Below are 12,799 nucleotides of genomic sequence, written 5' to 3' on the forward strand. Positions count from 1 at the left end.
GGTGCTAAATAGTGCTAAAAGTGGTTCTTTGAATCGTGATTATGTTCTACTAGACTCAGGTTCTGGCCGCTACGCTACCCTCACACCTACGTGGCACCGCCGATCCAACCAATATGTCTGAGTCTGTGCTCAGGAATGTGTCAAAAAGAAAAAAATCTCCATGAATTCAAGGCTTCATGGAGTGTGTAATTGATAGAAAATAAGTATTTTTTGGGTGAACTACGTATTCTTTTAAGTGTCTTGTTCAGGGACACTTGACACATTGCTGAGGCCTGGGATTTATGGCTTGCCAGGCAGGCTCTCTAACCATTCAGCTATGGCCACATCATTAGCAGAGATTCTAACGCAGTTCTACTCTGTAACAGTAAAGGGGTTTAAAGGAAACCAGCAAAATGAGGAATAAAAAAATACTTTTTTTTCTTACAATTTAGGAATGGATAATTTATCTATCACAGATAGTTCAATTAATCTGGAACATTGTGTTATCATCCCCACCCTTTTACTATCTCACGATCTCACGTTCTTCTGTGGATTTCCTTCACTAACAAACTGATTTTTCTAGAGCAAGTTATTGTCCACTAAGTTGGCACAAACAGTGAGTTACCCATGGATAACTGTTCATCCCTTGGTGCTGACAGCAGCACATAGACCTACGGTACTTACCTTTCACATAAGATCACAGGTTGGGCATGAGTCACTTCTTGGATTGGGATAATATCAATTACAAAAGGCCAACAAAGTGTTTAGACTAGAGTGAAGGCCTTTTGCTATTGGTCTGTTGTTGACCTACAGACAGTGCTGTGAGCACATAATCTTTAATTGCTCAGGTCTTAGTGATAATCCTTTTCCTGCTACAGTTAAACAATCCCATTAAGCATTTACCCCACACATCACATTTACAGAACGCTCCTAACTGTATTCCACAAAAATGTAATGCAGACATCACAGACAGTATAGTATTGTGTGGTTTTCTGGACAAAACATGAAATGATTTTCATTAATGGCAGTGTGCTTTAATAGTGCCTAGTCTGCCAACAAGTTTAACCATTTGAACAGTTTTGTTGGTTTTCTGTTGACCCGGACATGACACTGACCAGGATTGGGAGGATGTCAGTTTACTTCAATCACTTTTATCAACCTATGAAACAAAGTTATTCTCAAACCAGCATTGATATGGTTTTAAAACAACTTAAAGTTCATGTGTTCTAGAATTGTGCCATCCTCCTCCTACCTGGTAGATCTTCTTCATTGACCTATTCACCTCAGCATTGCTGATCACCTCAACATATCGCCTGACTGGCAGAATGCCCATCTTCACAGAAACGGATTAGCAGTAGTGCAGCACGTTGTCATACATGACACTAAATAAATACCCATGCATGGTAAATGGAATGTCAAGTGACACAGTACACTTGGCGCCCCCAAGAGGATAGACTAGGAACAACCAATCAATGTTCCACTTTTTCTATAGATTTTTCACTGCATTTACCAATCTTAAAGTTTGCAACTCGATTTTTAAACAGGAGTCTCACATTGTTATGCACTATAACTATTAGAATTTCCAGTGTTATTGATCATCCGAAATGGTAAAACAATTCACACAAAAAGTGGAACTGCACATTCTAAGAAATGTCATAGTATTTGAGTCTCCATGTAGTTATCACTGGATGAGTTCTAAAAGCCTCCTTAGTAAATTGAAATCCATTTACATAGACAAATAATATACATTATTTATTTTACATACTGTTACATGTCATTAGAAAAAAAGAAAAAAACATGTTCCATAAGTCAGAATGGACTCATTACAACTGCAGCTTTGATTGCAGGTTGTAATGTCCATCTCAAACATGTCCTCTGCAGAACAGAATGTATTGTTGGATGGGTGAAAGCATAAAAAACTAAAGAAAACAGTTCAGGAAATAGTCTGTTTGATGAGGCATCACTTCAGTACCGTCTGCTTGACTACTCTGCCCTCTTTGTCAATGGCAAAATTATAATTCTTAGGATTGTCCAGGGCCTCTTCAATGCGCTGATCCAAGTTCTCCAGGGTGATGAAGCTCTTAGCCGCCTCCTGTAATATATTTTAAAAGGTTGTAAATGTGGACCGACCATTGACAGATTTTTAGGTTCGATGCCGATTCCAATTCTTGATAGTCCTACACTACCAATTACCGATATTTGACCAATAAAAATGCAAAATCTTGAAATTTTGCTTTTTTTTTTTTTTTTGAAAACCTTAGTTGATTAAAGTTTATATTTGAGAATAACTTATAAGCAAAAAAATAAAAATAAACAACTTTTTCATAAATAAGAAGACATTAAGTATATATTCAACTTTTTTTTAGTAAACCACTTAAGTCATTAAAACATTTTCAAACATAGACGATCTATAAGCTCACGACCCATCGCGATGTGACTCATTGTGGACTTGTGGATCTGCTATTCTTGAAACTTTTCAAAATGTTCAACTTATGGGCCATTTAATGAAATGCCCAAAATAGGGACACCAGGATGAGTGATTAAAAAAAGTCAAATAATGGCCAATATATCAGTCAGGCTCTATATATATATATATATATATATATATATATATATATATATTTATTTATTTTTCAAATACTTGTGAGAGGATCAGTGATCCAGCTGTAAAATCACTGGTATCTAAGAATCCTTCATAAAGACACACAGGTGGACCTAAGCAGTAAAACATGCTAGCGGGGTAGCTTCCCTACTTTCTCATATTTTTACATCATCCAACTTTCTCATGTTTCTACTAGTTAGCTTGTCATGATGTTAACCATTCCCACTTCAACATATTTGACTGTCAATCCTAAGAATGTATCAATTGTACTAACACCAACTGGCATAAATGTATGTGTGAGAGACTAGCATTGCTAGAGTGTCAGTTTTACTTTATAAATAAATAACCATATGAGATTACATAGAAGAAAACTAAATATGACTCTTCTGAAAACATACCTGCAACTGCAAGATTTCCTTTTCTTTTTCTTTGATGAAGTCTTGCAATTCTTGTTCCCGACAAATGGCTGCCTCTTCCTTCTGGACTACTTCTGCTTCCCTTTCCTTTTGGACCCTCTCTTGTCTAAAATACACACAAAAAAACAAAAGAGAGTACAGCAAGGGTAGTATGTACTTTTGCAAAACGAGATCATTTGGCTGATAAAGCTATTCTAAATATTTGCATTGACATTGAATCTACTAATATATTGAAATTTAAAGAAAGATATTTTCTCTAATTGCAGAAACTGCTGTGTAATCGGAATAAGGTAACCACTTAAACCCCAGCATCGGTATTGTGGGGAAGATTTTCGCTGAAAACAGCAGATTGTTCAAACTCACAATGCAACGCAGTCGATCGGCTATTTTCAGCTAAAGCTTTCCGCACAATAACAGAAAACAGAAAAGACACTAGTATTGAGCCCAGAGGGACTCCGGCGGTTACCCATGTGGGGTTTAAGTGGTTAATGTGGTGTTTACAGTTTGGGGACATTTCATCTCACCTCAATTTGAGCATGCGCTGGTTCTCTGCATCATTGAAGGCCATCAGTGCACGGTGCTCCTCATCGTCCTGTCTAGCCCTCTCCTCCGCCATGGAGCCCGTCTCTTCCTCGTACCTCTTTCTGAGCATCTCCTCCTTGAACTCCAGACTGAGAAACACAGTATTGTAAGCAGTGATTCTATTTGCTTTAAATCATACTTATCACATCTCCAAAATGACCATATATCTATAGTGGAAGCAGATGTCTTATGTACTGATAATCATGGAATACATATTCAAGTATGTAATATGCATCCCAGATCCATTATTTAGACACAAGGTGGTAAAGTGGCATTTTTAGCTTTGTGGCAAACAATTGTTTTGTTTATTTGTCATATTCGTCATATTAATATTCTAAAATAATTTGGTTTTCTTCAATTTAGGCTATGTGTACTTTCTCTATGTCAAACTACACTACGTCACTATGTCACTACAAATTAAGTTGTGTTTTATATATTTACTAATCGAGAGTCTAGGGTAAAACTTGCATTTTAGGCACACATAGCCTAAACCAGTGGTTCTCAAACACACAGTGTAGTCCAGGGACTCTCAGGGTTCCTTGAGGGGGTTCTAAATGGATCCGTACAGTCTCCAACTCTGACATTATACAAATGGAACCAAATGGACCCTTTGTATAATGTCAGAGTTAAAGATAGGGAAAGTGATTTACTTTGGTTAAAATAAGTGTTAAATAGCTCCATATTCTGATAGTACTCATTGCTATAGTGTTTGTTCAGTACAAGGGATTCTCCCATGTCTCTCCAGCTCTTTATTCAACAGAAAATATGCATTTTCAGTGCTCTCTCCTGCTTGGTTTAAATGTGGTCACCTACCTGAAAATGTACTATATTCTGTTTACTAAAGAGCTGGAGAGACCCCTGTGACCCGAACAAACGCTCTGTAGCAATGATTACTATCAGAATATAGTACTTTAACCTTTTAAACAAAAAAAGTGCCAAAAAAGATCACTTACCCTACCTTTAAGGAGAGTCCTTCACATTTAAAAGTTTGAGAACCACTGGCCTAAACCTTACAAATTGTAGCTTTTAATTCATATCAACGATTCTGTGTCCGATCATCAAGGCATTCATGTTGACAGATTGACATGTTGATTGACATACCGCAGCGCCTTCATGATCAAGTCATACTCAGTGTATCGTTCCTTGATGACCAGCATCTCCACGGGGTCGATGGGTGGAGGATACTTTATACGTCCTTCTTTTGACTTGGCCTTCGGATCATTACGGCTCTTTCTGCCGCGGACCGTCTCCAGCAGCACGCTGCACCGGGGGGCGAGGACACGCACCGCGGGGACACTTCTCCCACAAAACATGCTCAACATGGTTGTTGAGAAAGAAATAGGAGTTGACAAAGAGGCGAACTCACGGTCGTTGTTTAGAATCAAGCGATCGCTGCAGAGTTATAAGATCGCTATACGGCCGCGGCCATATTTGTGCCCTTTGACCGAAGGGAAGGAAATGTTTCAGCTGACTTCTAGTTCAGTGATTGTCGCCATCTGTCGTTGCAGGAGAGTATTGCATTGGCATGATGAATCTCTCTACCGCCTCACTCTCTCACCCTCTTTCTCTTTGTCTCACTAGTGAATTAAGCCAAGGACTGGAGTAGGCTATGAAGCATGCACATTGCACTATGCAATGCAGAAATATTAGGGTTGTACGGCCAAATACCCTGGTTCGTACAGGAGGTACAGAACTCTCCTGATGGGAGTTGAGTTGGTCGATGGTCTTTCTTGAGGTATTATGAACCTATAACCTCTAAATGCCTAATTATAACCCTAACCTCTAAACTTGACCTCTAAATGCTTAATATAATAATATAACCTCAACCTGAATATTTTCCTTATTGTAAGCCTAACTCTTAAGTCTGTTACCATAACAGCAAACATGTCTCTTATGAGGAAATTGTCCTCACAATGTCTATTTCTCAAATTCTATAGTTGTGGGGACATTTGGCCCTCACAAGTATAGTAATACGTGTACTCACACACACACGCACACGCACACACACGCACACGCGTGCACGCGCGCACACACACGCACACACGCGCGCGCGCACGCACGCACGCACGCACACACACACACACACACACACACACACACACACACTCGTCATGCTCTATAACCCAATATCTAATTTTGTTCTCAGCATGTTCTAAAATATCGCTTACACATACACTTACAAACTCGTGGTCTGCACTGCAGCCTACTACATGTATTCACTTCAGGGTGAGTGTAGTGTTCAGTGGGATGTGTGGCTTCAGTTCTCAGACTCAATACAACCATGCTGAGGCAAGACACAAACACATTACATTTTCAGTCAGCTTGCCAGCAGGAAGGAATTGTGGGATATGGTGCAATGCTGCTCTGTGTCGTTCATCTGACTTTGGGAGCTCGAGAGATTTTAGAATGTTCCAGTGTCGAAGATACACTACGCAAACGTACAAAATATATACAAGCTCTTGCCTGCAAACTTTTCTTTTACAGAAAATCATGGAATATATTATCGTGCCATTTGACATTTATTTAATCATGGATTGGGACTGCTTTGCCTATTTTGCATATACCGAAGAGCAATAATTATTTTAGACAGGCTTTTTATTGGTTTCTGCAAAAACATGTTATATTCTTATTTCTTTCTTATGTGTATGTTCTTTCTCAATGACTGCATAATCATGTATGTTCATGGTGTTTTTTTTATTTTGTGTCAGTGTAAGACTGCATTCAATGCCTCTGACAATGAGGAATAACACTAGAGATTCTAAACTTGTAAGAGTGTGCATAAGGATACATACATGTATAATTCAGGGACAGTTAATTGTATTCCCCTTGTGAGATCACATGATTACATGCCTGTGTTTATAAGGGAGGTGGCATATTTCTATGCACGCAATTTGTTAAAATCTAGCAAATCAGTGAGCAAATCTATAAGTGACCATAAATCGAAGGTATGAGATAGCCTGTCAGGTTATAATGATTTTTAATGCAGGATAAGTTTGCAGAGCACACTGGTTCTTTTCCCCCCTGTCTTACATTCACACATTTACACACATTCACACCTGCATGATGTCTTGGAGGCTTCAACTTCAATTTTCTATTGCGAAGTACTGAAACCACACCATTACCATTACTTTACTGACCTGGGGTTAGGTGCCTTACACCAGAGCCATGTAAAGAGAGTGTTGCAACAACTCCATTCACTCCAATAGACAAATTATCATTATTATTATGATTATTGTACAACGATGGCAGACAGTGGAGCAGCCAACACTAGCACTGCAGTATGAGTTGAAGCGTATTAGACCATTTGTAATGCACTTTTAAAAGGTAAACGTTTAAAGAAACAGATTATATATTATCATCACTTCTGAATCAATTTAACATTATATAAATCATTATATACCATCCAATTTCTTTGTGAATCACAGGATGATCAGGAATTTTGGACTTCTGTTGTCACCACTAATCTCTTTACATCACTCTGCCTTGCGCAAGTAATAATGAGTCAACAAAAGGAATAGACTTGAACTTGATTTGCAGTTCAGTTATGTGTTTTATTCAGCATGTTGCTGGCTCTTACAGGTACACCAAGCGTAGAGGTGCAGACTTTGTATAGTTTCATAGGTTTAAAAGCACCATTTCAATCTAAGATAAGCATAAAAACCACAAAAAGCTTCTGGCACCAGACAGGCTAGCTTCAGTTACTGTTGAGTTTCACTGCTTTTAGCTTGTAGGCTGAATGGGCTTACAGAACAGAAAACAAAAGTCTAATGCGGACAGGCTGACAGATACGTTGCATGTTTAAGGATAAACCAGTAACAATTAGTCTTCCATGGTATGTCCATACCCAGGAGGTTTTGCAAGTAACAAACTGGTTGATTAGAGATTTAGATGAATGAATAACCAGCCAGAAGACAGAAATACCAATACAAGCTCTCAATTTTAAACAAACTGAACCTTGTGTTGTGTGTGTATGCAAATACCAAGGAAGAAAATGCAAACATAGATAACAAAATGGCTTTCTAAGAGAAAGGAAATAAAAAATTTAAGGTTACTGGTTCTCTTACTATCACTATAGAACCAGGGGTGCAGGGCAATACATAATCAATTGGTAGAGTTCCTGATCAATAATGCTACAGGTTTCTTGCCTAACTAAAGCCCAAGCATCCAGAGATTAAGGGTAATTGTATTCCTTCTTTACAAACACTTGCTTAAATGTTTGCACAATGGGAAGGTTTAGATAGAGTGGAATAGCAAACCCCAGTGCTTGAACGTAATTGGGGAGGAACTCTACCAACAGAAGTATTGTTGTCTGGCATTTTGCTATGTGACTAAAGTGGTGCAGCCTCTCTGTAAGTCTACAGGTTTATCAGAACGTGTGTAGAAGAAGGGGGACTTCCAGGGAGGACCTCTTGTATAGAACAAGGGCACATCTGTCTTGGGACGAATGAGCTGGTATGAGTCGGTTTTGTTCGGTGGAGGGGGGGGGGGGTTTCTGGAAAGTACCATGGTACTGTATGGGATGAGATGAGATGAGGTAAGTTGAGGATGACTGTAAAAAGGGGGAGGAGGGATGAGGAAGGAGTTAATGTCAGTTCAAGGACGGAGGGGATGAATTAATTGGGTCGATGCCTTAGTTGTGGCGTCAGATTCGAAAAGTTAGTTGTACCCAGGCAGAGCAGGGTAGGACAAACGGATCTCCTCTCCCTCCAGGAGTTTCCTGTAGATCAAAGACAAGTAGAGATCAAGTTATATGCTGGAGGTCATGCCAGGATTTCATCACAAAATGAGGCATCCATTTTAGAGAAATGTAAACCCAGGTACTGATTGCTGGTATGATAGAGGTGAATTCACTATCAGCCCATTCATTTCTTTGCTACCAGAAATCTTCTATCCCCTGATAAAAGGGATATACAGGTATATCACTTTGGATACATTATTATTATTAAAGCTATTTTTGGGACTTTTATTTGACAGGACAGTAGGCTGACAGGAAATGGGGAGAGACACACAGCAAAGGTCGTCGGGATAAGGAGTCGAACGCCCGACACGCTGTCAAACTGGATTACCAGCCTATGTGGTATGCGCCTGTACCGCTAGGCCAGCGGGCACCCCCTTTGGATACATTATATTGAGAAATGTGTCTAGTCTTACCTGTATGCGGCTATCTCAATGTCAAGGGCCATCTTCACATTTAGTAGGTCTTGGTACTCTCTCAGATATCGTGCCATCTCCTGCTTGGCATCACCAATATCCCTTTCCAAATCATGTATTCGTATCTATGAAACAAGAAGCATGATTATTTTGCATGTATAACAGTTACTGGAATTATACCGTATCAGTTGTTGGTGTGTAAAACTGTGAGGGTCACTCTGCCCTCTGCAGCCTTAAAATAGATTTATATTTTTGTATTTAAAGTGTTGTTCAAATCTATCATTTGAAAAAAGCATCCCATTTACAACATATTGGACAGTGCGAAATTACATTACATTTGATTACATTCAAATTATGGTATAATTAAAGGCTGAAATGAAAACTTAAGACCTTGGCTGATAAAATAAGAACAATTTTACAGGCTCAATGCTATATAAAAGATGCTGAAAAGCTTTTTTCTCCCAAAAATGGATAGCATTTCAGAAATGAACTCCTTCATTTTTGTAGCTGTGTCATGTAGCTGTGGTTCTCAGTTCTTGCCCAGACGGTCACCTTGTCATCCTGTTCTATGAGCCTCCCTCCTCGTCCTGCTCTGTTGAGAGTGTGTGTGTGTGTGTGTGTGTGTGTGTGTGTGTGTGTGTGTGTGTGTGTGTGTGTGTGTGTGTGTGTGTCTGTGTGCACACAGGTGCAGGGGGGGGGGGGGGCTGCAGCTGTGTTGGATATTATGCCTGTCATGTCACAGCAAAAAAGGCACCTTGGCTAATGCCTCCACTTGATAACCACAATGACATGCACTATCTCACCAGCACATCACTTCCCTCTTCCCCAAGCTTGAATGTAATAGCAGGGAAGGGTCTAGTTACTAAAGTTTATACACTGACATAGCAGTGACATCATTAAGAAGAACATCGTCTCGTGGCCCAGGAGACTAACTCAAATGTCCTTCACTTGTGATGTCATGTTCTTCAGGTCACATATTGTTATATTATATTTTTATAGTAAAATATCTAAAGCAGAAACACTGTAAAAAAAATAAAGAAGACAACCAAAAAAAGAATAGGATTTCCGGGCTGAGACCAAATCGCTTTGTAGGCCATAATGGACAGTCAGTTACCTGTCCGGCGATAATTGAACACAATGTTTTTTGTGTTCAATTATCAAGGCAAAGATTATAGAGATTGGAAAACTACACTATATTGTGTGCCTTGAACTCATAACAGCATTTTGAGTCATATTACTGATGTACATTATATAGCAGCGCTATTCTGCTCTACAAATTTCCAACCACTCCTCTAGTGTGGCAGTAGACTTATCTGATAAGCAACTAGTATTTCAAAAGGTGACATTTTGTGCAATGCCACTTTAAAGGCACAAAAGACTCCAATCTATACTAATTCCCCTGCAGGTACACTGTAAAACCCTGAGTGCAAATTTAACTCTGCAATGTATACTGTCACGGGTTAAATTGACTGTGACAGTAGAAAAGCCTAGGATCCAAACACTTAATCTTCACCTGATACTTTTCCACATCATTCCCCTGGTTCTCCTCCAGCTCCTCCAGTTGTTTGTGCAGGGAGTCGATGACATTCCGGAGGGTCTCGATCTCTGAGGAGCGGGACTGGAGCTGCCGGCGGTACTCCACCGTCTCCTCGCGGATGGCGTGCACCGCCTCGTTGTTCTTGGTGGCCATCTCCGCCACGCTCGCAAACTTGTTCCTGTACCAGTCCTCAGCGGACTGCATGTTCTTGTTGGCCAACCTCTCGTACTGCGCCCGGATGTCGCGGAGGGCCGAGGACAGGTCCGGGCGGGACACCTCCACTGCATCCACGCTGATGTTAGCCACCTGCACCTGGCCCTGCAGCTCCAACTGCTCCTCCGAATACACCTTCTTCAAGAATGTGATCTCCTCAGCGAGCGAGACCACATTGGCCTCCGCATCACAGTTGGAGAGCACAGCCCTGGCGGCCTCATCCCTGGCCCTCTGCAGGGCATCCTCAGCATCCGCTCGCATCCTGGCCTCCTCATCGTACCTCTCCTTCATCTGCTCGTACGCGTCACGCAGGTAGTCCCTCTCAGACTCCATGCGAGCCTTCTCCCCGCTCTCCTGGTCGATTGCGGTCCTCAGGGTCCGTGCCTCATCCTCGTAGAGAGATTGGAGCCGGGACGGGTCATTCTGCCTCCTCCTCAACGCATCCAGCTCGGCGAGCAGGGCCCGGTTCTGCAGCTCCAGGTGTCTGACCTTCTCTATGTAGGTGGCGAAGCGATCGTTGAGGTCCACCAGCTGCTCCCTCTCCTGACACCGCAGGCCCAGCAACTCCGTGTTCAGGGAGCTGACCTGGGCCATGTCCATCCGCTCTGACCCGTCCGGCAGGAAGCTGAGAGAAGAGGGAGAAGAAGAGGCAAACCTCGGGATATGCCTCTTTGTCGGCGGGGCTCGGGAAGAGGAGAAGACGGATGAAGACATGATGGAGGAGGATTTCCCACTGGAACCGCGGGAGCCTCTGTAGCCGTCCCAGGGACGCCGGTAGATGTAGGAATCGTAGCTCATGATGGAAGTTTGTTTTCTTTTACCGTTGATGGATTTTGTTCGGGTTGGTTTAAGGAAATGTAATGAATGTGTTTTGTTTCAGAAGTTTTTTTGGTTTTTTTTTTAAGTCCCCCTTGTTCTGCACACCATCGGTGAGGGTGAGCGGGCGTTTTTGCACTGCACCAGCTCGGTGATACTGCAGAACCTTGCCTTTTATAGAGTCAGGATGCCTCCCTCCCCTCCTCCTCCTCCTACTCCTCCCTTCCCCTCCTCTCCTCCTCCTTTAGCCTGAAATAGCCTGTCTACAAGCTCACAACTCGTTGCAGATACGTCGCACTGTGAGCTTGTATATCGTCTATTTTCAGCGCGCAACACTGCCATACGACGGAGTATAAGCCAAGCATTTTCCAGCCATCCCTGTCCTCAGCCAGAGAGTAGCATCAGTGCTGTCAGCATGTGCTAAGCCAATGGCACACACTGCTGCAGTGTAGTGAGGAATGGTTAGTTTTAAGACAAACTGTCCAACATCGCCAGCATAGTGCATGCAGTAGGGCAAAAAAAGAAGAAAAGAATAAACTCTAATTGCTCTGGAAAACAATACAACAAATAACTCTTACAATTATGATGTACATGTCTAAGAGCCTACAATCCACTATATGTGTTTGGATATGATAGTCGAATAAGCCCTGATTTATTAACTTTTTTTTAATCACCATTCCCATGATGAGAGTGAGAAAAAAGCCAAAGCTGGTGACAGGTGACTTGAAACAAGGTATTTCTTCACAACCCAATGAGACAAATTGATGAAGGATGCAAGGAAAAGAGAGAGAGGTAGCAATATACTGTATCTACAGTACGCGGTCACTTAAGACAAGGTTAATATTTTAAACAAGCTATGAAGTAACGCATCATGTATTGAGTTGACAATAATGGTTTTGTTTTAAGGTTTTGATACGGACGTGTTGTACAAAATATTTCTTTCTGACCCAGATACATGCTTGTGTGCCAGTACTTTTATCTTTTACTAAATAGTAAAATCCTCAGTGTTCATTTATCCATTTGTGACTGTAATGAATTGGACCCTTACAGGTAGACATTCTTATGTTTTCCCCAATACGGTATGTACATCAATTCCCCCTTTGAGGACCTCATTTTGCATGATCTCCTATCTTAACTGCAACTTGAGGTCCCTTGATAGATCCACATGCCTACAGTGCACTACATAACCGTGATTGTTTCTATTTAAATCACAAAGTGATGAGTCACAGATGTTCTTCTTCAGCTGCCCTGGCAGTGAGTGGGAGACACTCACCCTGAACCCCAAATATTTTCATCTTGAGACCAAAAAGAGACATGTTGGTGTTCATTCTTATTCATTCTTAATTCATCATTAAGTCCCATTTCAATGTGAGCTTGTATTTCTGCTATTTTCACTCATTTAGAAAAATACTCAACCAATTGAACTATAGCATCCCTATTCTGGGGTGAACATTCAGTGAAAATAGCAGATATTTGGTGTGAGAAAAAAGGGCGCCTAGTATA

General features: G+C 41.1%; 2 protein-coding genes across 2 annotated transcripts; both read right to left on the bottom strand.

Moving 5' to 3' along the window:
* Positions 1–1,712: 1,712 nt before the first annotated feature.
* Positions 1,713–5,015, bottom strand: mrps26 (mitochondrial ribosomal protein S26). The gene is made up of 4 exons (XM_084044464.1): positions 4,681–5,015; positions 3,522–3,668; positions 2,980–3,103; positions 1,713–2,071 (listed from the first exon to the last, which is right to left on the bottom strand). The coding sequence occupies exons 1-4, from the start codon at positions 4,899–4,901 to the stop codon at positions 1,940–1,942; spliced, it is 624 nt and encodes a 207-aa protein (XP_083900590.1). The 5' UTR covers positions 4,902–5,015; the 3' UTR covers positions 1,713–1,939.
* A 3,077-nt stretch (positions 5,016–8,092) lies between these two features.
* Positions 8,093–11,503, bottom strand: neff2 (neuronal intermediate filament family member 2). Its single transcript, XM_084044360.1, has 3 exons — positions 10,244–11,503; positions 8,731–8,855; positions 8,093–8,296 (listed from the first exon to the last, which is right to left on the bottom strand). Exons 1-3 carry the CDS (start codon positions 11,276–11,278, stop codon positions 8,236–8,238), a joined length of 1,221 nt encoding a protein of 406 aa, XP_083900486.1. The 5' UTR covers positions 11,279–11,503; the 3' UTR covers positions 8,093–8,235.
* Positions 11,504–12,799: the final 1,296 nt, after the last annotated feature.

The sequence above is a fragment of the Gymnoscopelus microlampas genome, assembly GCF_963454915.1.
Source record: "Gymnoscopelus microlampas genome assembly, chromosome: 20".
NCBI classification, from domain to species: Eukaryota; Metazoa; Chordata; class Actinopteri; order Myctophiformes; family Myctophidae; genus Gymnoscopelus; species Gymnoscopelus microlampas.